The sequence below is a fragment of the Parasteatoda tepidariorum genome, chromosome 2 (assembly GCF_043381705.1).
Source record: "Parasteatoda tepidariorum isolate YZ-2023 chromosome 2, CAS_Ptep_4.0, whole genome shotgun sequence".
NCBI classification, from domain to species: Eukaryota; Metazoa; Arthropoda; class Arachnida; order Araneae; family Theridiidae; genus Parasteatoda; species Parasteatoda tepidariorum.
The window spans coordinates 91,553,308-91,580,071 of NC_092205.1; the positions used below are offsets into that span (position 1 = coordinate 91,553,308).

General features: G+C 27.5%; 1 protein-coding gene across 10 annotated transcripts; it reads right to left on the reverse strand.

Annotated features, from left to right (window-relative positions):
• Positions 1 to 2,255: 2,255 nt before the first annotated feature.
• On the reverse strand, positions 2,256 to 26,515 carry LOC107442698 (protein kinase C and casein kinase substrate in neurons protein 2). 10 transcript variants are annotated; one of them, XM_071177912.1, is made up of 10 exons: positions 25,808 to 26,515; positions 19,115 to 19,341; positions 15,381 to 15,580; positions 13,883 to 14,020; positions 12,790 to 13,016; positions 11,164 to 11,284; positions 8,909 to 9,016; positions 6,798 to 6,940; positions 5,495 to 5,652; positions 2,256 to 3,303 (listed from the first exon to the last, which is right to left on the reverse strand). In XM_071177912.1, exons 2-10 carry the CDS (start codon positions 19,326 to 19,328, stop codon positions 3,191 to 3,193), a joined length of 1,422 nt encoding a protein of 473 aa, XP_071034013.1. In that variant the 5' UTR covers positions 19,329 to 19,341; positions 25,808 to 26,515; the 3' UTR covers positions 2,256 to 3,190. The 10 variants fall into 10 exon arrangements, with proteins under 10 accessions (XP_071034013.1, XP_015911814.2, XP_042904945.1 ...); XM_016056328.3 differs by having other exon boundaries at positions 13,880 to 14,020; positions 25,808 to 26,129; XM_043049011.2 differs by lacking the exon at positions 25,808 to 26,515 and adding an exon at positions 25,737 to 25,762.
• Positions 26,516 to 26,764: the final 249 nt, after the last annotated feature.

Here is a 26,764-nt window from a genome sequence, read left to right on the forward strand (position 1 = left end):
TTATAAGAATAAAAAAGCATTGCACATTGGTTAACAATGACTAGGATAATAAATTTTTGCTATATATATGGGTGCCATTATAAAAAAAAAATTTCAAGACAACTTGTTTTTTAACCAAATAATGTAGTCTAGTGTTATGTTAACCGGAATTTTTAGAAATGGCATACTTTAAAATCCACCATTTATTTTTTTTATTTGTAAGGTAAAAAAATAAAATTTAATTTTTAAAAATGAGAAAGACATTAATTGACATAATTTAGTCCATTAATTTTTCTCAAGACTGATTCAACCAGAGTGACACCCATGTATACATATATGTTATTATTAATCAGATAATTTTTAGCTATAGATTAAAAAAATGCACAACTTTTAAGCATTTAAAAAAAGCACAACAAAAACAATTTACAACAAAGAAATATCTTTTCATTTTAATTGCAAGTATGAAGTTGAGAGCTTGCACAAAATCCTGTCCTAGATGGATCATATTATGCAACATTTCTTAACAATGGCAGTAATGAATGACAATTATTAATTTTAAAATGTGGAAAGTATTGTTCTGAAATTTAAGAGAAGTAACAAAATGTTTTGGTCCCTTAACACTTGATGATGGTGAGCGTATGTAATATAAACATGATGCAAATATATAGATTTTTTTTCATATATATGATTTATATATATTTTTCAGTTCACAACAATAGGATGAAAAAACAGATGCTCAGGCTGTTATCTAGGGGAACAGTAATAAAAACAGGGTTGCCACTCAAATTTGGAAAAAATAAATTCTTGTGTTTTCCCTGTATATATTATACACAATATATTCAGAGGGAAAACACAATCACTGTGCTCTTGTATGGGCTATATTGGGCTAATTATACTAGCAATAATTGCTGAAAAAACATAAGAAACAGCTGCACATACTGAAAACAAGTAATACTATAGTAAATAAACTAGCTTAATATAGCTGAAATATCATCCTTAAATATCCCATAGATTGCACTTTGAGTGATTACCATTTTTTAAAAGACAAAAATAAGAAACAAAATTCCCTGTTATTTTAGATGATTTTTAAAATTTCCTGGACTTTCCAGGTTTTCCCTGGGGTGAGGCAACCCTGACGAAAAACAATAACAAGACTTTAAAATGTAACAACTACATTAATAACAAAATAATTAATAATAAAAATGTATAGTTGCACAGTGAAAATATCCATTATACTTGTGTGAATGTCTTATAATAAAATACTTCTTGTTATTTTTCTGCATTTTTTTCTATATGAAAAATCAAATGCATGAAATTGTATTCTTTATTTATAATAAGAAATAAGTGGTGGAAATTACAAATTAATGATATAATGATCAAATTCTATCCATTATAACGACGTAAACAAATTCCTAGAGCTATTATAACTTCATTAATATTCCTCTATTGATACATTAAGAAAAACAGTAAGTTATGGTTGTCCAACTAAATTTGCCCAAAATGGAAAAAAAAAAAAAAAAAACTTTTTTGGATATCAGTAAGAAATTTTGCTCTAAGTATATAATAACTGATTACAATTTATTATTAAAACTTATAAGAACTTTAGAAATCAAAGCTTCCTAATAAATTTTTAAAATGCAAAATTTTCTATTATGCTAATTAACAACTTAATTAGTGAACAATTAACAAAGAGCAAATTGTAACACTTTGATTTGTCCTTTTGCTTACGGAGCTCAGTACTATAAAGCCATTCTTGTTCGCTCATTGTATCAGCCATAATAAGCAAAAAGTTAAACATGAATTCTAAGTTGTGTAATAATTTAGATTGTAACTTTTTTAAAGCGATGCATAAATTTAAAAATAAAAAACATCAAAGCATTTTTACTTATTTTAATATTTGTATTCTATTTGTAAATATAAAATAACTTTTATTTTCAAAATTCCCCTATCAAATCTTTTAAATTAACTATCACAAGATTGATTTCTTTCTTAAGCAGGGTATAGCTTTTGTAAACTCTGATATCTACTAATACCTACAAAATTTAAAAATATACATATAAGTTACAATAACAAAAGTAATTCAATTTCATATCTATAGCTGAATTTAATAAATTTAAACACCCTTCTAGTGGATAAATTATTATGCTGTTACAGTTAAAATTTTTAAATGCTTTTGAAATCGCCACTTTAAAATTGTAGATCAAAACAATGTAGATCTTTTCTTTCAAGTTCAACATTCTAGGTAATAAAATGAAGAGAGAAAAATAGTTCATTAATTTTTTTTTTTTTTTTTGCATCAAACATTTATTTATTTTATATATATGACACTAATAAAATTATTGAAACTGTTAAAAAATGTTTCAGTTTAGCAGAAAAAGAAATAATAATGTACCCAATATAAAATAAACCTATCAAAACGAGCAAATTTAAATAGAAAGGAATGTAATTTTTATGAAATGTATGAAAAATCAACCATGTTATATATTATTTTTAAACAAACATTATTAGTTTAACATCGAGTAATAATATAAAGTACTACTAATACTAAATAATAACATTGAATTTTTTGAAAGCTTAAAGTAGATCTCTTTTTCTTTCTTTTTTTTGTTTATGATATAAATTTAAATCAAATTAGAATGGGAAAAAAGTACTACAATCTTAAATAGTAAAATAATAATGATAATAAATATTTTATCAAAATGAACAAAAAATTAAAAATGTCTCAGAAATATAAATGCTTAAGCTAGATTACAATATTATTTTTATGATATGAAACATAAAAATATGTTACCTAATAACAGTAATAGACACAAAATGATACATGTTAAACATCATTTTAAGAAAATTCATTATAATTTCATGGATATTTGATACAGCTACTTACTAAATAAGCAGACAGGCTTTAAGTTGTCATTGCAATTTAATAAGTAGATATGAAAATAGACAGAAAAAAAAATCAAAATTTAAAAGTATTTTAGAAATGCACAAGACAAAAAAAAAAAAAAACATTAAAAACATCTCAAAAATTCTGTCAAAAAAATGCAGGATGATTTCAAGATTTTTTATATCAAAGTTTAAAAAGAGTAAACAAGTTGAGTTTAAAAAAAAATTTATAATTGGATAAGGTGTGGCATTTCAAAAGAAAATAACTGTTAACTTTCTTCAAATTCATATTAAATTCCAAGACAATATTGTTATTTTTTGTTTTAGTTCAATTGCTAACAGATTCAACATAATTCGCTGGGTAAAGTCCTACACGACCATTCTTGCGTCCTTTGCACCAACCTTGCTCATCTTCATCTTCTAGCTTGTCAAACACCTCTCCTAATTTAAAAAAATTCATCATTTTTTAGAATAAAATTACATCATAATTCAACTTAATTATTGAGTATTTTCTTCCTTAATAAAAGAAAACTCTTAAGATCAGTTTAGATGTGTAAAGCAAGTTTCTTTTAAAAATAAAAATGTATACTCAAAATTTTAAAACTTTCAGCAGTTTTGTTGATAATTTTATTGTGAGCAATTTTTCTGAAAATATTTTGTAAACAAATTAAATCTCTTATTCTAGACCATTTGTCTACTTTATTATTCAGACAGTTATGTATGTTGTCAAAAGTTCATTTTTTAAATTAAAACTGAGTTTCTTCAACTAATCAATAGATGTAAGTATTAAATGTTTGAATCTTTACTTAGTTATTTCATAAAACATTGTTTATTCCACTTGTTAAAGCAAAAATAAAATTGTTTGGCACTTTTATATTCTCTTTACATCAATATAGATTATAACTTTATCTAAAAACATTTTTAAAAACCAATTGAAGTGTTTGATATACAAACTGGCTCATTAGAAATTTATTTTAAAAATTAAAAGCAAATTTTCAAGACATGCAAAGAAATTTTCAGAGACACATCCATATATTGTTAGAATAATTTCATATAGTTAGAATAATTTCAAAATAAAATTTAAAAAGAAAAAAAATTTAAAAAATAGCAAATAAATGAGTTTAAATCTACAAGGCCTCTGGTCTTATCTAAAATAATGCTTATCTAAAATAATGCTATTATGAAAGTCTACTGTATGTCATTTTAATATGGTTTCATATGTAATAGTATCCAGAAATTTGAAAAGGGGCAAATTAAGATTAAATTTGTAAGCCATTTAACAGGGTGCGTAGCCAGATTTTTCAACAAAAAATAAGCACCTTTTAAGTACTTTTTAAGCACTCAAAAAGAAAAAATTTTTGAATCACTTTCCAAGAAAAAAAAATCATAATTATGATCTGTGCAGTAATAAAAAAAATTTTTTTTCTATTGTTTCAAGCTCTTAATTTATAAACAAAAAATCACTAAAATTCAAAAACATTTTCAAAAACTTTACATAAATCATAATAAAATAACTAGTTTCTGATAAATATTGCTGAGAAAAATTTTATTTTAGAATCGTCGTTGAACAGCCGACCCAATTTCATGCGTTTATGACTACTAATGTTCAACTCCGTAGACTTGTAATCTTGAACCCATTCCAGAAGANAAAAAAGCACCTTTAAAAGCTTTTAAAAACGAAATCCCCCAAAAAGCACCTTTAAATACTTTTTACAAACGCTACGCACCCTGAAAAAAGCACCTTTTAAGTACTTTTTCAGCACTTAAAAAGAAAAAATTTTTAATCACCTTCCAAGGAAAAAAAATCATAATTATGATCTGTGCAGTAATAAAAATTATTTTTTTCTACTGCTTCAAGCTCTTAATTTATAAACAAAAAATCAATAAAATTCAAAAACATTTTCAAAAACTTTACATAATCATAATAAAATAACTAGTTTCTGATAAATATTGCAGAGAAAATTTTTATTTTATAATCATCGTTGAACAGCCGACCCAATTTCATGGGTTTACGACTACTAATGTTCAACTTGGTAGCCTTGTAATTTTGAGCCCAATCCAGAAGACAAGGGAACTCCTGGATAGAGTATTGGGAGAAATTTGCCTTCGTGGAGGACTTTTAGATGGAGCTAACCCACATTTGCGTTACATGGAGAGGAAGATCACGAGTACCTCACACGGTTAGCCTGATTGCAAGGGGACTCTAACCCATGGTCTGTCTACCGCTGAGGATATTTCATGTCAGCATTGTGGTCGGTGCAAGCCGGATGCGGAATTCATATAGACTGAGATTCGAACCCCGTTCGCCTCACTAGGAGGCGAATGCTCTACCCCCTCAGCCGGCTCTGGAGAGAAAATTGTAAAAATCATGCATTCTTTTTTTGTAATTTATGACGACAATCGACATGACTAAGAAAAAAAAATCTTTTTAAAAGGTAGAAAATTAAGCACCTTTAAGGGCTTTTAAAAAATTTAAATAAAAAATAAGCACCTTTAAGCACTTTTTAAAAACACTACACACCCTGTTTTAATAGAGTTAATTACTTATTAAAAAAAACTAAATTGTATCAATAATTATCAATAAATATTCAATTCACATGCAAATATAAATGCAAAATGATGATGATCTGACCTGCTTTGAAAGATAACTCATCAGCTTCTGCACCATCATAGTCATAGAGTGCTTTGACAGGTGTACCAGGTTCACCATTATCAACTAAAGCATCATTACTACCATCCTCCCAATCTTCTTGATCATCATCAAATGGATTATTATCTTGTTGACCATTTCTGCAAAAATATTTCAAAATTACTAGGATATGAGGAAAGTATTGTCACTTTAAAACTGCCCTTTCTATCTTTTGTCCAACATTAGTTATAAGATAAAAATTTTCACAAAGTAATGAGAAGGGTAAGAGATTTGCAGTTCTCATTGCACATGAATTATGCCAATAGTTATTGAATGCTTAATTTTTATTTAACATATTATAATTTTTTTAAGATATGTAGCCAAATCCTTCAACAAAAAATAAGCACCTTTTAAGTACCTTTTAAGCACTCAAAAAAATATTTTTAAGCACTATATTCGGTAACAAAATGCAAAATAATTTTCATTTCGAAACAATTCAAATGATCATGCTAAAATAACTAGATTCTGACAAAGAACTCATTTCTTAATTATATTAACCATTATAAAATGATCGAGAGAGTGTTCGTTTCGATATCAAGAGCGTGAAAAATGAAGCATGAAATTGAGAATCTCTTGCAAAATGCAGCAGAGTTGCACATAAGAAGGCAATAATCTCACCGAACCCAGCTCAGTAGACGCACATGCGGACTTGCAAGCATTTCATCAAACATGTAAAGTGATTGGCGTTTTCATACGCTTTGTGGACAGACAATACACCGAAATCGATTGTGGTTGAATGTTGAATAAAACATTGTGAAAATCAAGCTTCTGCATAATACATGGCGACAATCGACAGGACAAAGAAAAAAATCTCAGGGAAAATTGAGCACTATTTAAAAACACCTTTAAAGGCTTTTAAAAACAGAAATCAAAAATAAGCACCTTTAAGCATTTTTTAAAAATGCTATGCACCATGCTATTTTGATAATTGTTACTAGGAATTAAGTTTAAAAATCAGAATTAGAAGTGTACTTTTTGAAAACAGATTCTGTTTCTTGACCCTCAAACTATGATGAAAAAATTAAAAATGACAGTTAAATTAAAAAGTAATTCATGTTTTTTCTTTCTTCTTTTTTGTTGCGAGAGAAGAGGAATAGTTTTCAATATGAGGTCTAAGAATTTTCTGATATAATATAAAATTTAAATACTATAGGAAATCCTTTTGCAACAAAATCTGTTTAAACAACAAAATGATCAACAGCAAATTTTAGTTATAAGGCATTAATATTAGTGTCTGCTTACTTACGTGCTAAGGCCAGAATTTCTATTTGACACATTTTTCTCCTCGTTGCCATTCTTGGTTGCATTATTGTGTATATTATTTAATGTTATTCCTCCATCATTCTTTTTTTCTTTCTTTGACACATTATGAATATTAGCATCATATTCCTAAAAATATAGCAATTAAACTTAATAAATAATAATTTGAGCAAGGTAAATTACTTTGTACAATAACCTATAAATTAAATATACATTATTTCTTTGATATTCTAATGCTTATTGAATCTAAGAAATTGTGTCATGTCCACCGACAATTCCTAGTTATGTTTTCAAAAATATTAGAAAATTATACATATCAAAGCGATTGATATGGTACAAAAGCTGACCCTTTTTCCATATTACTAACTTCAAAATGGTGAAATTCACATGCATTTAATGCATAAGGTTATCCTTGAATTCATAATTGATGAAAAACAATTTTTTGATCAAATAAAAAACTAGTACAAAGATAAATAAGCAGAAAAAAATATAACTTATGCATCAAAATAAGATGAATAATTAGGAATAAGGAATCAATTTTTGATCACAAATAATAAATAAGGGTCTGTCTTCAGATGTTTTGATTCTGATTAATTCTCAATGTTCAAAAACAGTAAGCAGAAGTTAACTAAATTTCTTTAAAAGCCATTTCTTACCATTTAAAATTGAATGTAGTCATGTTAAATAACAAAAATAACTTGCAATATTGCAAAAACTTAGTGAATAACTTTTGAGACAAAAAAGACATTTTAAAAATGATATAAAAAAAAACCCCTCAAATGTGTGAATGAAAGAATGAGGTGGTAAATTAGGTAGGTTTTGAAAAACAAACAAAAGGATATATAGAAGTAAGATTTGCCTGTTTTCTCTTAAATGAATCTTTAAAAAATCATTCAGTGAGCATTGGTTTTAGTGCTCAGATTATATGAAATGGAATTGCCTTAATGTCAGGATTATGATCACTCCCACGCACCTGAATGACCCCTGACATGAAGGTCAGTGGGTGTCGAACAAGGGAAGTGTCGTTTCCCTATTTGAGAGGAAGGAAAGAGTTAGATGAGAAGGCCTAGATGAAGAAGAAGGGAGCAATACGGGGCTCCAGAAATAAAAGCTGGACTTATGTTTTTATTTTATTTAAATATTTGTAAATATTGAACACAATAATCCCGAATCTAAAATAAATAAATACATAATTATATAAGTCCTCGTCAGCATTCTAAGTGTTTCAGAACATGAACGGCAAATAAAACCGTTCCACAAAAAAATCAATAACAATTCCACAGTGCTACAAATGTGTCATTTTTCTTGTATTTGTATTCATACTAAAAATTATGTTAATTTTTTTAAACTAAGCTAAATTAGGGGGGACAATAATTAATTGCATAGATAATTCTAATTTCAACTAAAAGATTAATTGCATATTTCAGAAATACTTCTGTACTATTTTCGATTTTCAAAAAGAAACAGCCATGTTTTTCAGAAGTAAACAGATTTCAAAAAGAAACTTCTTCTGTTTTTCTAAATATTGCTTTTCCCCCTTTATATACAGGGTACCAGCCACTGGGAGACCGGGTTACATTATGCCTATGGGAGCTAGTCTTCTCCTAAACATGTTCTTTACTTTTATATTTGATATTTTCGAGTGTAATAACACTTGCATGAATCTTATAACATTTGATTTGCATCTGTAGTTATTCATATAGCAAAGTAATATATAAAAAAAAATTTAAAATAGAACGACAAAACAAAATACAAACTGTTATTTAAAAACACAAAGAAAATTGCACAAAGATAAAATAAATACAATGTAAAAAAAAAAAAAAATACAATAAAAAAATAAAATTTAAAATACTATTTCATGATTATTAATGTATTATTAGCTCAATAATTAGATGTTATTCATAGAACCCAGAATGAAGTCAAATATAATAGTCTATCACCATTAGTTATGTGGTTATAATTGTTATAGCATTAATACAGCTCATGCAATAGATGCAGATATATAGAGGCTAGCAAAATTTTAGCAATTGTAAGAGATAACACATGAACAATATAAAAAGCAAAGCAAATATTCTGAGCAATAATAATTAAATTTACAGGTAAATCTTCGCCAATTCTGTGCTGATTGACAAGCATAATACCACTCTCGGGAAAGGGAGCTTTCTTGCTTTTTCCTACTATGTCACGGAACTCTTCAGAATATTCCTGCAGCATAGCAAAAGCATAGCACAAAACATTAATTTATAAAACAAATAAGCACAACATTGTTTTTGAAACATATGAATCTACCCTACACGTAATTAATAAATTACAAAAAAAAAAAATTTAAACCATTATATATTTATATTTCAATGAACATGAAGTAGACACTAAACCCTAATTTCTAAATCACGTGAATTTGAATCACGGTGTGTGATTTTAACTTAAATCATATTAATATGAATTTGACATGTGTTTTATGAATTACATTAATCCAGATCATCATATGCGATTCACAATTAAAAGAACTACTATTTTCCTTGTAAATTGAAAATATTATACCCAGATAATAAAAGTGTGACTTGTAAATAGCATCTATGTATACCACAATATTCCATTATTGTATAATTTGCAGAAAGTCAAAGCAATATTAAAAAAAAACTGCAGATTTATGCAAACAGAATTAAATTAATAAAATATTCATTAACTACTGAAATAAATCACATGCATTATAGTGGCAAATTAGAAATATATTTAATAAATTTTTTACTAAGCAAAAGCTATTTTAAACATATTTCAGAGAGAGTGCCCGTTCTATTTCATAATGCATGAAGAAGAAAAAAACCTAAAAAGCGCAGAGTGCATGACAAACAAATTAAATTTTGAAAAGAAATTTATTATTGCCTGTTTCGAAATTAAATTACATATAGCTAGTAACACAAGATGATAGATATAATTATCTATAAAATGACAACATTCTTGTGTTAATATAAAACAGATTAATTATACACCATATGTAATAAAAGTATAAAACAGATTAATAAAGAAAACAATCTAATTAAAACTCTCGCAAAATACACTAAGTCAATTATAGTATACCATATATATTCAGAGATTATTATTAGATTAATCTAATGTTGCCATTAAAATCATAAAAAGCTTTTTTTTGTGAATGTGTTTTTTCAGTTATTAAGAAATATTAGTTTTAATGACTTAAATTTTACTTCATTTTAAAACTATTTAATTAAATTGATTTTTACATTTTTCTAGAAGAGAAAAATCATCACATAGCCATCATGATTATGACACACAAAATTGTACTTCATTATACTCCTTAGCAAGTTGCCCTTAACAAATGAAATGAGAGATAAGGAATTCTTACTTTTATTTCACTGTGCAAGAAAATTATCTGCAAGGAATAATATTTATAATTCTTTCATCAGTTTCTTTAAATATGAATAAAAAGATGCATATTTGTTAAGATTTTTATTAATCCTGATTACTTGTTAAGAATATTCAATAAGTTTTGTATTCCTCATTTCACACAATTTAAGAAAGAAAGCAAAAAGAAGGCTAAGCAACGTCGTTATAAGAGTTGGCGATGCTGATATACGTTTGCACTGGGATCTTGGCATCCATTTGACTTACACTTAGATACAAACAGGCTTTCTCCATTTTTTCTTAACTTGCAACAGAGTACATAAAGGTACTAAAGCAGACATTAAAATTAATTAAACAGGAGAACACATTTATTAACACACGAAACAATTTTAAAATAGATTAAAGAATATTGTGCTTGGAAAAAATAAATTGTGATTCTAAAATAACCTTAAAATAGATTCAAAAAGACATGGCAAAGAGNCTTAATTAATAGTTAGCACTAATTAATTAGCATATTTGAAGTCACCCCCAGGAACCATTAAGATTGACACTTAGTTCGTGAAAATCCGATCATTAGAACGAAAGTTATTCAGGGTGATTCGTTTTTTTTTTTTGCGGACTGTACATAAATGTACTAAAGCAGACATTAAAATTAATTAAACAGGAGAACACATTTATTAACACATGAAACAATTTTAAAATAGATTAAAGAGTATTGTGCTTGGAAAAAATAAATTGCGATTCTAAAATAACCTTAAAATAGATTCAAAAAGACATGGCAACGAGGAAATGCAATATAATACAAGATAAAATAATAAAAATAATTCTTTATTAGAAATTTGGAAATATTGAATTTTTTTTAACATAGAATAGGTTAATTGTTTGATAAGTTTTCTAATGTAGTTAAGGTTAAAAAAAAGTTAATTTAAAATATATAAATATATATAAATATATACATAAATATATATACTACATATAACATAAATTACTACCTCGAAAATAGGCCAATTCATTGCCATTCCAACACCATGATTATTTGACCACCATTTTAAATCTTTATTAGAATCTGCATTTTGAACAGAGTGCCTAAATTCTTCATAGATTTGTGGAAGCCTAAAAAAATCAATGTTATACTTTTTTAGACAATTTTATATAGAGATGTAAAAAATTGAATTTTCTAAAGTTGACTCAAATCATTATCAAAACAAGATTTTGTTTTGATCGTGTGGGGTTTATGTTGAAATAATCAGGATTAAAAATTTAATTATGTTTGATGCACAATAAAGTACAATCACTGAATTTAAATATCTTGAAAAAATTGTGCCAACGAAGAATAATGAACGTTGAAATTTATCACCGATTAATGCTGACAAACAGATGCTGGTCCAGTTTAAGAAATAAGTAGTATTATGTCCAAATCTAAATATAGTATTTATATCGATATATACGATTTTACATACATAAAACAAATAGCATGCACAGCTTAATACTTTAGTGGCGAACTGATATTTAACCCCGTAATAATTTTTAAAAAAAGAAGAAGAAAAACTTTTATATTTAATGTACAAGTGCTTGATATATTTGACTAAAGTTAATGTAACTATCCTTTTAAACAAAATTTTTTTTAACAAAAACTATTTTCGGCTATTAAATTTCAAATAAGCAGCTTACATTTAGTTACAAAAAAATAGAAGGAATATTTAATTTTCATTCCCATTTTTAAAATCTGTTCTTTTCTAGTTATGAAGACAGTGAATTCTGACTAATTTTTGTAGCTGATCTCTAGATATTTAAACTTGTGCAAGGCAATTTCACAATGTTTTGAACTACTACACCTATTTTCAGATGTTTATTTTATAAGGCCTACAGTTAATTCTTTTTTAACAATTAAAATGGTCACTTTCCCAATCATCAAACTAAGATTATTTTACACTTTTCTAGTTTTTTCCTTTTATGATAACTTCTTTTCAATAAAAAAAAAGAATTAAAATTCAGTATCAGCCATATATTTTTAAACAATTTTTTTTAAAATTGCTTTGCCCATTTATCTTAATTTTGTCCAGATTGTTTTTCACAGAATATTAATACTTTTCATGTTTTTCACAGAATATTTATACTTTTCATGAACCTATCACATTTAAAAATCAGTTCAGTTAACATTCAAACCCATGCATGTTATAAAGTGCATACATTGTTAAGTATAAAACTAAAATAGTACTAAACTCAGTGGTGTGACAGCCCTTAGAGGGCCAAGGCCTGTTGTGCCCGCCCATCTCAGTTTTCTTGACCTTGGGATCTGGGGTGCAGGAGCAGATGTTCCAAATTGGTGGTCAGCCAAATTGGTGGAACCCCCAACATTTAGTCCCTAAGCATGCTTGGTACTCATTTTATCGACCCACTGAAGGGATGAAAGGCCGAGTCAACCTTGCCCGGTCCAAGGATCAAACCTAGGACCTGCGGCACGAGTGTGTGAAGCGCTACCACTCATCCACCAGGTGTTAAGTATATACACTTAAAATAACATTTCAAAAAAAGTAACAATAGAAAACTAACAAAATAAAGCCCTTTTACAAATGATTGATTATAAACAATTATCATTATGAAGAAAATTAACTTACTCTGGATCTGTAGATACATTAAGGCAACTATTAATTCCAAAAAGCATTTCTTTAAAAAAATCAAGTCTTTTCTCTTCAAACTCTTGACACTTGTCAAAGACTACAGTCATATCTTCCATATACTTAGCATTATAGTCATTTATTTCCCTGAGGCCTTGCTCGTACCTTTCTTTTGTTTTTTGAACCTCATCTTTACATTTAGCCACACGGTCTTGCAATTTCTTCACCTACAAATAATAACAGTCTTCTGAATAATGCTCCTGACAACTTTGAAATATAAAAATTAAAAAAATAAATAAATAATCATGGGCTACAAATAATAATCAAAATAATAATCAATAATAATCAAAAGGCTACACACTTAAAAATTATTAAAACAAAAGTTGATCCCAACTTTCTTGCAGCACATAAATTAATCCACCCTTTAAAACTACCCCTAACAACAATTTTACCTTATCCCCAGTTGGGTTCAAAATTGGCTCAATATGGACCCTATAAGAACATGCACCCGAGGGAGCAATATTGGGGTATCTAGATTTTTTAATATTGGTCTTAGAATGGCCTTTATAGGGACAATATAGAAGCTACACTGGCTAATATAAAACCTACATTGGCTAAATAATGGATATAAAATATCGGGTGAATCTGACAATTCCATAGAATGGCCTTTATAGGGACAATATAGAAGCTACACTGGCTAATATAAAACCTACATTGGCTAAATAATGGATATAAAATATCGGGTGAATCTGACAATTCCATATAAGACCGGTATTGGTTGTAAAGTGGCTGTAAAATATCGGGTGAATGGGAAAGTTTTATATAGGGCCAATATCTGAAAAATAAAGGCCCTTTGATCCCTTACAGAGCCAAGATTCATGAATATTGGCCCAATGAGGGCCCAAGTAATTTTGCTGATAGGGACATTTCTCAAACTGAATTCTTTATTTCTTGCTACACATTTTCAAATGCGACAGATAATAAGTTAGATATCTATCAAGTGCAAAATGTATGTGTGTCACAGAAAATACTAAAATAAAGCACAATTTAAATACCAAACAAGAGAATTATAGAGAGAGAGAGACACTACTACCTGATCAGGTGACAGTGAAGTATCACTAGAAGCATTTCTTTCTTGATTTATGGCAGATCTTTCATTTTTACAAGCTGAATGATAATCCGATTTGCATTTATTAACCTTTTGCAGTAACTTTGCCCATGGCTTTTGAGCCTATTTAAAAGATATGATAGAAAAAAGTGAAAAAATTTTGCCATAGACAGCTATTTCTTCTTTCTTTTTAAAAAATCAATTATAGTAATGTATATATGTTATAATATTATCAAGTTTTTTGTTTTTTTTTTTACTTCTAAGTTAAAAAAGAAAATTATTTGCTTTCACCACCACATAAAAGATACCCTAAAGCCTGACACACTCTTTATTTATTTGATTTATATACAAAATACAACCTTTTAAAAAGTTATTTTTCTTGTTTTATGCTAAATTATGAAGTTTGTAAATTAAGTAAAATTCTAATATGTATAATTTTATTGTTTGGACATTTTCTTTAGTTATAGTATTATTGGGACATATACTTTAGTTCAGCCCTCATACAATATTAAACTATTGATTTAAAGTGTCAAATTCTTAAATTCACTTTTTATATAATTCCAAGAAATATTAACTTTAATCCAATGTTCTGCACTTTTTCTTTATCAAATAAACTTTAATAATATTTCACATAATGTTTTTAAAAATTTAAATACGGAATTTTTAAGAGATTTAATATAAATTTTATAACATATGCATACAAAGTAAATTAAAGATCAGTTTAACGTAAACATTATATTATAAAGTTGACATTTTTTGTGAACAGCTTGCCAGCTTTCAAAAACTTGTCTTTTAGTTTACAATCTTATGTAACATTCGTAGTTACTATGTAACATTTCGTTATAAGACACTTCCAAAATTAACTAAAACAGCTTCTCAAACAGACTAAGCCCAGTCAGAAACACCAGTACAAAAATATTAATATGGCAAAATTAATGGTCACCAGAAGGTGCCTAAATATCAAAAAAGGTTCATTAAAATTTGTTAATCAGCATTTTTTTGGACAAACATGCAAGGAAATTTGATCATGATATATCAACATTTCTTATTCCATATAATTAAAATTTTATTTTATATAATTATAAAATAAGTTTTTACTACACTCATTTATATAAAATATTGAAGGACAAAAGTTATGTTATTAGTTTAAGAAATTCATGAAATAAATTTTTTTTCCAATTTTAATTTTTTAGTTTTTACATATTTAAAAATGATATACAAAATAATATTTAAAAAAATTTTTAAGCTAAGAATCTATGATTAAAAGTTAGACAATAATAATAAAAATGACAAAATAAAAACAAAACATCAGATTTACAATTTACCATTTTTAAAACAAGCACACATGTACATTACATATGTATTATGAAAGACTTCGTACATAAACATAAAAAGCAATATAAAACAAATAAAATCCCAAAATAATTCTTTAAGTAGATCACATATGAGAGTCATAAAACATTTTTGAAGGTGATAAAAATACCTTCTTGAATGCTTCATCCATTTCTTTTCGTTCTTTAAGAGTTATCATTGATTTATGATAATTCTCTTTCTGCCATTGTTTAATTTGAGTGACGACATCATTATTCAAGCGATCTTTTACACGGAGATGCATGTCGCAACGCCTCTCTGCCTCAACTAAAGAAGATTTCCATGCAGCTTCAGTCGTACCATATTCAGGACCTACTCAATTTCAATAACATTTAACTTGATTGTAAATAAATATATAATTAAGCATTCAAGAGAAAATACATATTAATGAAAGATTTATTAGCTTAATTTCAGTTCAAAGCCTACACAAGATCTTTTAAAAGTACATAAATTGCAGAAGAATGTGTAAATGAAAAAAATTTTAATATATAATTAACGGAAATATATAATTAATCATTCAAGAGAAAATAAATATTAAAGAAGGATTTATAAACTTAATATTTCAGTTCAAAGCCTAAACAATATCTTAAAAGTACATAAATTGCAAAAGAAAGTGCAAATGGAGAAATGTTAAAAACTTTTTTAAAATAGTCTGAAAAAAAAAAGACTAATTTTAATATTATGATTTTGAAATGTGAAATTGTAGCACTTAAACATTTTTTAAGGAAAGTATCTTCCTAAAAAAAATAGGTCAAGGATATATTTGAAACAAATTATAAAAGTAACTGAAAATATTCCATATTATTTGTTTGTTTTTTTAACCCATAAAAGCACAAGTTGCAATTTTTCAATATTTTGTATTTTACATATCATAAAATCAACTTAAATATATAAAGTTAAAAATAGTTAAATAAAGTAAGTTAAAAAGTTTAAATAAAGTAAGTTAAAAATAAAACATGAAATTTACTTTAAGTAAAAAAAAGTTGAAAAACTCTTTAAATCTTTCGAATACAATGTAAAAATTAAAAAAGGAAGAAAAAAATAATTGGAATTTGAATTTATATACGATTTTCAAAGACTCTTAGAAATATGAATACTAAAACATTTGCAGAATACAAATTAATTTGAAGAAAAATTTTTTTTAAAAAACTTACTTTTTTATTTTATTTTTAACAATGCTGAATACAACAATATATATTTTCGAATAACCAGACACCAACATTAAAAAAGAAATTTCAATTCAATCCTAATTAATCATAGAAAATATTTTTAGGAATAATTGCTGTACATGTAACAATAAGTTTAAAAAAAATATAGTTTTTTTCTTCTTTTTGTTTTCAAAGCAGTTTTAATTTTTCACTTTTGAATTTGATATTCCCATTCCCACTCACTGATATATCTCCTCTTAGCATACAACATACACACAGTTTACAAAATAAAATTGAAAATGTTGCAAACAATATTAACTCAGCACAATCAAATAAAATAACTTATTTCTGACTTTTAATGGTGAGCTTATAAAAGCTTTTATTAAATAAATTGTGAATTTTGGAAATTACATAAGGGCTGTAAAATAATTATTCAAATATTAGTAATAAGAATTAACATTAATTTTACTTTAGAGCAATTCTATCATTTATGAATGTCATATTTGTTTTAATATAATGGAAAAACTAACTACTGCAATAAAATTATAATTTTTTGCAGGACAGTACACTTATGACTGAAGACAAAATAAAACTTTCTCTGCATTACATGAAAAGCACACATAAAGACATTTTTTTTTTAAAATTTTAGCACAATTTTTTTTTTTTTTGTTGAAGGAAAAAGTTTGAACTTCATAAAAATGAGTAGAAAAAATATTGTATTAATTTAATTATACTTTAATGTTTGGATTATGTTAAAACTGTTTTTAAAAAGAACATCAGAGGCCAAATATTTAAAATTTTAACTTCTCCTATTATTATTAATTTCTTTTAGATCTCAGTGTGCAGTGTCAGTTTACATAAAAGAAGCTTACAGATTTATATATAACAAATAACAAAATAACCTGGTAATCTAGTATAAAACAGTAAGAACAGTCACAACCCATTAATATATTCATAATATATATAGAATATTAAAAAATTTTTAAATACTCCTTTTTTATATTTCATTCATGAAATATATCGTTTGCAACTTTTTCTTGTGTAATAAATATTATACATTTTTAATTAGCTAAGAAATAGCTTAATACAATTCGAAATTTCACATGCGTCATGACTGTCACAATTCTTTGTCTGTCACACTGGTAAATATTTCTTGGAAAAGAGATTTTCTTCAAATTTGATAATTTTATTATTTCATGTCATAAAATTAAGTCTCTTCTTTTTTTTCTTTGTTCATCTAAAATTTCTTACTCATAATTATGAACCATTTTAAAGCAAGCTCGTCATATTGCTCTGTCAGAGCATTTTTTTTATTAATGAAAAAAAATTGTGCTGCTATGCACTTTTCTAGGTACATACAGATGAGAATGTACTAACATCACATATGAAAATTTAATGACATCTCTTGAAGAGATATGTGTTTTAACGCAAAGTTACAGTTAACATATATTAGTTCACAGTTAATTATAGTTGATGCCACATTTTTCACCCAAGGAAAAAATATTTTGCAATATCTTTTACTGACAAGTGTATCAGTTACTACAAAGTAAAATGTGTGAAGATACCATTTTATTCAATATATAAAATTATGCAAAAAAACTGACCAGGGCTTGAAATTAACGGTGGTCCGATGGTCCGTGACCACTAAATTCGGAGTCGGACCAGAATAAAATAATAAAAAGTGGTCCGCCGGACTACCATCCGCCGCAGCCGATCTCCGTTAATCTATTCTCGCAGCCGATCTATTCTCGATCTTACGAAACTTAAACGATCTTACTTAAAACTATTTTAGAGCTTATTCACAATTTTTTTTTAAAATTTTTTATACAAAATTAATATTAATTAAAAAAATGCGATTTAAATCAAAAATTTATGATTTTTTTAAAAAAAATCATGATTTTTTCAATCAAAAATTTAAATTTTTTTATTTTTTATTTGCAGCTAATAGGAACGCGTAGACGGACCAGTAAAGTTTTGTGCGGACTAGTAAAATGTTTTAGTTACTGGTCCATAGGACCAGTAATTTTTTTTTTAAATTTCTACCCCTGCTGATGTCATGTCTGTCACACATGGTACCCGTTTTCAGTACCCTGTAGAAGGCCATAGAAGAAGTCACTCAGAGTCTAGATATGATTATGACTGTGAGACCATGTGGTTATAACTGTGTTGATTGTTTTGATTAAAGCTATAGTGCGGTTTTGAGGAGAACTCCTCCAGATTGAAAGTCTGGGGATGTCTGCTGCTATGGTAACAAGTGCGAGCACATTTCTAATGGGGGTGAAATGGAGGAAAGGTGTCGATTGGTTTCGACTTATGCTAAGATTAAGACAAAACTATTCACCCCTATTCAAAGTGACCTTTCCTCGTAACCATAGTACCCGCCACGAAGCGAGACGGGTGTCTGGAGGAGTCCTCCTGAAAGCCGCACTATATTCCGATTTACAAATATAACTTCTTAATTACATTTAATATTTAATTAAAAGGGTAAATTAAACATTCAAAATTTAAAAAAAAAACATACACATTTTTTGGGTGGATATTTAAAAAAAAGAAATCCACTTGGGTTGGGTTTTTTTCACATTTTATTAAAAAGCTTCAATTCAAAAACATTTTTTTCTTTTCTTTAAATTAAATTGTAGGACATAAATGAAAAATCAATGACAAAACTTTTTCACACAAAGAGAATGAGTTCTCTTACCTTTCTCAATTAATTCATTCCATTTTTTGGACCAGTTCTTTAAACTCTTAGCAAAAACTTTCTCAATTTCACACCTTTCCTGGATTAATGTTATCATATCATTGGAAAGTTTAAACCCATCCTCAATTCTCTTGGTGGTCTTTTTGTAGTTGCCAGGTTCCCAGAAACTATCACTCCCAGCTATAAGCATACCATCATCACTATGATGCGACATGCTGGACAGACTCCTATTGACATTAAAATATAATTATTTAAAGAAGTAAGCAGCAAAATAACCTATAAACAATGTTATAATAACTTTTTTAACTGTTTAATTTCTTTCATTATCTTTATTACTTTGTCTTTTGGTTACTTCATATGAAAGTTGTTTACTATTTAAACATACAAGTTATATTGTCAAATAAATAAATATGGTGGCACCGGGTGCCTAGCCAGATTTTTCAACAAGAAATAAGCACCTTTTAAGTACTTTTAAAATTTTCTACTGTTTAAAGTTTTTTTTAATTTATGAACATAAAATCAATAAAATTTAAAAATATTGTCACAAACTTCACATAATCATGATAAAATAACTACACTGGTGGACAAAATTAAGACAACATCAGAATTGGACACAGCTTCAATGGGCTAATGTTCTCTTCACCGATGAGTCCAGATTCAGTCTACAACCTGATTCTGAACGGCTATTGATATGGAGGGAACCTGGAACCCGATACCATCCCAGCAACATTATCGAAAGAGACAATTATGCTAGTGGAGGACTCATGGTTTGGGCAGGGATCATGCAAGATAACCGCACACCGCTCCATGTGTTTGACAATGGTTCCGTGAATGTCCAGAGGTACAGGCAGGAGGTCCTAGAGCCCTATGTGCGTCTTTTCAGGGGCACTGTTGGTCCCGAGTTCATTTTCATGGAAGACAATGTGCGACCACATAGGGCTCTCATGGTTGGAAAGCGAGGATATTCAAGGAATGGATTGGCCAGCCAAATCCTCTGACCTGAATCCTATTGAACATGCTTGGGATGCTCTTGGGAGAGTTATTGCGATGTGCCAACCTCCCCCCAGAACCATTCTGGAGTTAAAAATTGCTCTGGTGGAAGAATGGGAGGGTCTTCCACAAGTCCTCCTTAACTCCCTTATTAACAGCATGCATACTCGTCGTGCATGCTGTCTGTCTGTCAGGAGTGACCATACAACATACTAGAGGCAACACAGACTGTACAAGCCTCACTTTTATTGTCATCTTTTATCCTTAAGTTCAGACTACATTGGATTTATTGGCAATAGGTCTTGCCAGTGAATGGCACTTTCATTTTTGTTTTACATACTTTATTATCATGGAATAAGCTATATCCATACCAAATTTCATTTATTTATATTCAGTATTTTTTGAGATATTTGGGAAAATGTCTTCCATCTCCTAATTTTGTCCACCAGTGTAGTTTCTGATAAATATTGCAGAGAAAATTGCGAAAAACATGAATTTTTGTAATTCAGAACGACAATTGACACAGCAAGGCAAAGAAAAAATTTCTTTTTTAAAAGATATAAATTAACCTCTTTTTACAAGCCCCAAATAAAAAAAGCATATTTAAGAGCTTTTAAAAAATGTAAATAAAAAATAAACAACTTTAAGCACTTTTAAAAGCGCTGCGCACCCTGGTATATAACAAGAATACAACAGAAAAGTTTTACCTCAATAATTCTAAATCTGCAGATGAAAAAAAAAAAAAGAATTTTCACAGCTTTTCTCATAAAAATTTGTTGCAAGCTTGGAAATGGATACGGATTATCGAAGAATTACTTTAAAATTAAAAAACTTTTTTTTTCTTTGGAGTCCTTACTCCTACTAGATTCAAGTCAACTCAAATTGACTATATTTTGAAAGATCAGCTTTTAGTGGAGTCCCCTCATACTACTAACATGTCACTAATTCTTTTTTTCAATTATAATTTATTTTTAAAAATATTTTTAACAAAATAAGTTAAAAAATTTTAAAAAATTATATTATTTTATAAAAAAATAATTTAAATTAAAAAAATTTTGAAAAAAAGAACCTTACTTTACCCAGTTTTGAAAAAATTACATTACTCTTAAAATTTATACTTTTAGATCCTTTCAGTTTTAAAAAGAAATTTTTTTATAAGGTTTAAATTATAAGGTTTTTTTTAATAAGAAATTTTTTTCCTATGAAAATAAGCTTAGTTTTTCACTTCTTTTAAATTAAGTTTTCTATATTACAGTACAGAACCCGTTATCCGGAAATCAGAAAACCGGAAAACCAAAAAACCGGAATGAAATTCGATAAATTTTCTCGCCATTTTTTAAAAAAAATTTTCTTTCCTCATAAGATTTTACGATTTTTCTTTCTTTTTTTAAAGATGTTTACCTTACCATCATTTTGGAAATAATCATTAGTGTATTACTTCATCGTTTTTTCTTATTTTTAAGATTATTTGCAAATATTTTTTTTTTTTAGTTGGGTTTAACAATAAAAAAAACGGCTTTTTGTAGCGATTCAGAAAACTGGAAAAATCAGTTATCCGGAATAGCGATGGTCCCGACCGTTCCGGATAATCGGTTCCCTACTGTACTTTCTAGTCTTTTTATCATGTAACCTCAGCATTGTTAATTATGGATTACATTACAGAGATTATTTAAAATCTTAAAAAAAGGGAAAAAATTACAGAGTAATTGAAAAAGGAAAAGAAAAAAATTATTTTTTAAAAAAAAATTTATAAAAATCTGTAAAAAAGATATCTTTTTATCAGCTCACACTATTATATTTGCAAAAAGGAGTGCTTTCTAATATTGCAACAATATAGCCAAAGCAGAATATATCATTACAATAGTGTGAGGAGCACTCAAAAAAATTTGAAACAAAATAGAGTATAGAATAAGAATAGGACACGTTAAGTAATAAATACCACGTAAAAAACCGAAAATAAAATTTTAAGAACATATATATATTGATATTGTTGGTGATAAAAAGAAAATCAAGAATAAAACTTGTAAAAATCAAAAAGTTGAATGAAAGTTTAATATCTGCTTTGATGAAAAATGTAATTGGTTAAAGGAACAAGAATCAAAAAAATTAAATTCTGTGTTATGTTATTAAAAAATGCTAACAAGACAAAGTTCTACTAAATATTAAAACAAATAATTTAGGTGAAATATACAAATTACATTTTTAAATGAAAAATTTACAATATTTATCATATTTTTAAATTATAATAGAGCAAATGGTGTTAGCCAAGAAAAAAATAAATCATGAAATTATAAAAAAAAAAATTGTTATTCCAGTTAATAGTAATTTATGTCCAAAAAGACATTATAAAACAAGGGGGGGGGAAAGAGTTCTGGTTTCAAATCATTAATTAAAAAAATCTGGTCTCACTTAAGCTGAAAATGTAAGTGATAAAAAGTTTTTTTGTCAAAGTAAAAATTTTTCAAATTTCTAGATAAAATCTTCTTAAAAAATTTTATTTAAAATTTTTTCCTATATTTATTTATTAATTATTTGATCTATAGGAAAAAAAATTTTAAATTTAAAAATGCATGAAGAACTTTAAGTATTTATTAAAGTCCTTAAGTGAAGAGACAGTCATTAAATTTTTCCATGCAATTACAGTTTAAAACTGCCAAAAAATTTTTAGTGCTTGTCATTGATTTGTATACTTAAATGTATTGTTTTGATGTAAAAATTATGAAATGAATTTTTCCTGATTGTCTAGTCAAAAGTTAAGCTTAAGAGAAAATCACTCCAATATTTTGTGTATGATATAGTAACAGGGCTGGAAGTCCAGATTATAAAAATTAAGGACTAAATTGCCTCCAAATTTAAGGATGCTGAGTCTCTAATGGGTGCAATTTTTAGGATACCAACATGGATTCACAGATATACAAATTGCAGGGTGCGTAGCCAAATTATTCAACAAAAAATAAGCACTCAAAAATATTTTCAAGCACTTTAAAAAAATATCATAATTAGGCAGGGTGGGAAAGTTTTTGACAATTGACGGTTTTATCTTGCATTAACCGTCATGTCAAAAATACCTTTTGGCTTTGTTTTTGACAATTGTCGAAAATCATGAAATTTTGAATCACGTAAAACGAATGGCATTTTCAATACGCTACAGACTGACAATACGTCGAAATAGATTGGGGTTGAATTAATTATGAAAACGTAGAATAGAACAATGTGAACTGTGCCTTTTTGCTAAATTCGAAGCAAAAATCAACATAGTAAAGGAAAAAATTTATTTCGAAAAAGGGAAAATTACACACTTTTTAAAAGCACCCAATGAAAAAAGCACTTTTAAGGGCTTTTAAAAAACAAAAATTGAAAATAAGCACCTTTAAGTACTTTTTAAAAATGCTACGCACCCTAAATTGATAGTAGTTTCAGTAGCTCCAGCACTTAAACAAAAAAATAAACATTTTTAAGAAAACTCGGATTTTTTTTTTTTAAAGTCATACAAAAAATTCTGGTTGTTTATAAATATAAATTGTATAAATACGGAAAATTATTAAGTAGTAGCAAAATGCAAGGATTCTCTCTTGAAAATCAGCAGAGTATGATATAGTGATGGAGGTAGAAAAGAAAGATAAGAGCTTTTTATGTCTTTATCTCACAAGCAATGTTCTATAGCATCAAGTCAAGGGTAATTAATTGTCTCTAACAATGGAAGTAAACTAATACCATACTTGAAGAGCTATGAAGACTTAAGTGTTCATTTTGTTTTATACTTTTAGGGGTCTGTCCAGATATTGTGCGAAAGGTCCTGTTCTTGCAAAAAAAATATTCATAATTTGTGAATATAAAATACGCGTTAAGTCACATTCTTTCAACCAGGGTCCTGTTTTTGTGAATTTGTGCAAATAGGGTCCTGTTATTGCAAAAATTTCTAAAAACCTTTTCAAGAAATTTTTATATTGTAAATAGATAAAAGATTCTGCTCAACAATTGTTGCTACTAAATTAGAGATGCAACATACAAATATTTGGTATTTAGCCTATACTGCTCAACACAGAATATTCATTTCGGACAGATAATCGAAACAAAAATCACTCACATTTTTAATAATTTCAATTGACATATTTTAAATAACACAACTTAGTAATGTATCACTTTTAATGTGTTACGCATTAGGTAAACTTAAACAATTCTTAAAATTAGAATATTTTATTTAAAAAATTGCCAGAAATTAATTTTTATTTGCATAATATTCCATGAATTAATTCTATGAATAAATATAAATTGATAAATTAATTATTTACAAAGAAAATATGATTTAATATTAATAAGAATGCGCACACAAAGTTAGTAAAAGTAGAAATATTTTCTTAGAATACTATATTTGAAATTTAAACTTAGGGAAACTTTCTTTCCCACCCCAGGGAAGAGTTTATTCCAGCAACAAAACAATAATGAAGATAAACAAATTTGTGAAGGGTCAGATTAAAAGATAAATTATTTTGTGAAGGGTCTGTTTTTTATGAAAAGATATTTTGTGAAGGGACCATTTCATGACATGGAACAAAATTTCTGAATCTAAAATTTCTTAATTTCTGCTTTAGATAAAATAAAAAAAACTATTTATTCTTGCTGTTAACTTCCAAGAAAAATTTAGAAAATACAAAAATTTCTAGATATTTATTGAAATTTTTATAGTTAAGGATACCTTTTTTTTTTCAGGAATTGAAGGACAACTTTGAGCCCGGAATAACCATCAAGAAAAATTGCATCTTGAAAAAAATTAGGACAAGTATATTCATTAATATAACATGAATAATTAATTGATTGTGCTCATTTATCTTGCTGCTGACCTAATTATAAAACATATATTGTAGATTTACACACAATCAATAGAACAGTAATTCTGATAATAAATTTTTCCAAATGTAAAATAAGGCATTACAGGAAAACTAAATATTTAAATTGTAAGTAAATGGACAGGGAGACAAAATTTGCTATTAAATTAAATCGATGTATTCTCTCAGAAGAGGATAATTAAATAATATCAAAAGAATTTTTAACAAAGAATATAAAATTAATGATTACAGGAAGAAAAAATTTCACCAAGAACACAATAAATGCAAGATTACATTAGTATACCTATTAATTTCACACTATAAGAATATCTTGAAACTATTAAGAATTGCACAAAAAATCTCCAATTTGTATAGTTTTATAACTTAAATCCCTAGTAATATCACTTTATTAATTGAGTAACTAGCACAACTTCCAAAAGTTTCCATACAATGACATCACAAAATTTTAAATACAGACGAATTTAGGTTTCTTTTTCTCAAGATGAAAATTTTCAAATCTAGAAAAAGGATCATTTAAATTAACAGAGAAGGATGGAACATTTTTGTCATTAATATGGTAAATCGCAGTACGAAACCCAAAACGAACAAACAAAAATTATCAAACATGTTTTCGTTCAGAGGTATTATATTTGACATAATATGTCAAATAAAAATGCTCAAAGTGAGATTAAACATCTTTATTTTCTATTTAAGAGCGGTTGAATAGAGACCAAGAATTGCAGATATCACTTAATTTAAGAAAGAGGAAATAGTTTATTAGCTTAGAATAGTTGAGACTACATTACGTCACTGTCATATTGTTTACAACAATAATTCAAACGATTTTTTTTTTATCTTCAGTCAAAACAAATCTTACCTCAGTAATCCAAAAAAAATTCAGATTTTAAGTAGCCTTATCATTCATCCTTGTTTGTTTTCTTTTGCTAAAGTAAAAAGTTAAAAACCACTAGCGTGTGAAAATCAGCATCAACACTTGATTTTGGTGCTGGATGTATTCGACCGATGAAAAATTTAGCTGCCGCCAGCGTAAAGAGCCACAGAAGTGACGTGTCAAGGCTACAAGAATGTAAAAATTCCGTGACGTGAGCACACCTTCGGGCAAATAAAAGACTTTTCGCTATTACACCTGCAGCATTCGTATGTGTATTGGGTTGTTCGGAAAAGTAGTATGATGATGAATTCTTTTCTAGGGGGAAGGGGAGAGAAGATGGACTTCACTTTCACTAACGCCATCTATTAGGAAGCCATATCAAATTCTCGGATTAACAAATTCAAAGCGCGATGTAGCTGTTGATTCCGAAATGTGATGGAAGGCTGCCTTGCCAAGGTCGTGTTTTATGGATACAACTTTTAACAAAAGGATGAATGAAATCGAAGTTTTATACATCCTTGTGAGGGAGTTTTTTTGTTGTAATTATAACCAACATTTTTAACTATCAATAACCTTTCTGATGATTTTTTTTCATAACTTTTAGTGAATTCTCACAATCAAATAGAGATCGTAATAAAATCGAATCGTAAGAAAATCGAAACTTAAAGAGTTCTCTTTCCTTTCGACCGAACTGGGTAGATACGGAGAAGAAAAAAAATATGACGATCGACTGTCTATAAATTATGTCCCACTTGGAGAAGGCACAAGTGTTACGATTATTCCGAAATTCACAAATTTATTGTAAAGTAAAAGAAAAGAAAAATCTTTTAAAAATAGTAAAACTGTTTCCCTCTTCACTTTCAAAGAACATCTTTTCAATTTGTTTAACGTACCCGCACGCAAAATTCTTTTTTTTACTTTTTTCTGTCGTACAATTGAGAG

Bases quoted from the DNA above. Each gene is read 5' to 3' on its own strand.
- LOC107442698 (XM_043049010.2), bottom strand. The intron at 14,021-15,380 runs GTATTTTTATCA...TCTTTTAAATAG, and splicing joins TGGATGAAGCATTCAAGAAG to GCTCAAAAGCCATGGGCAAA. The intron at 5,653-6,797 runs GTAAGTAAGCAG...ATATTTTTGCAG, and splicing joins AGAAATTCTGGCCTTAGCAC to AAATGGTCAACAAGATAATA.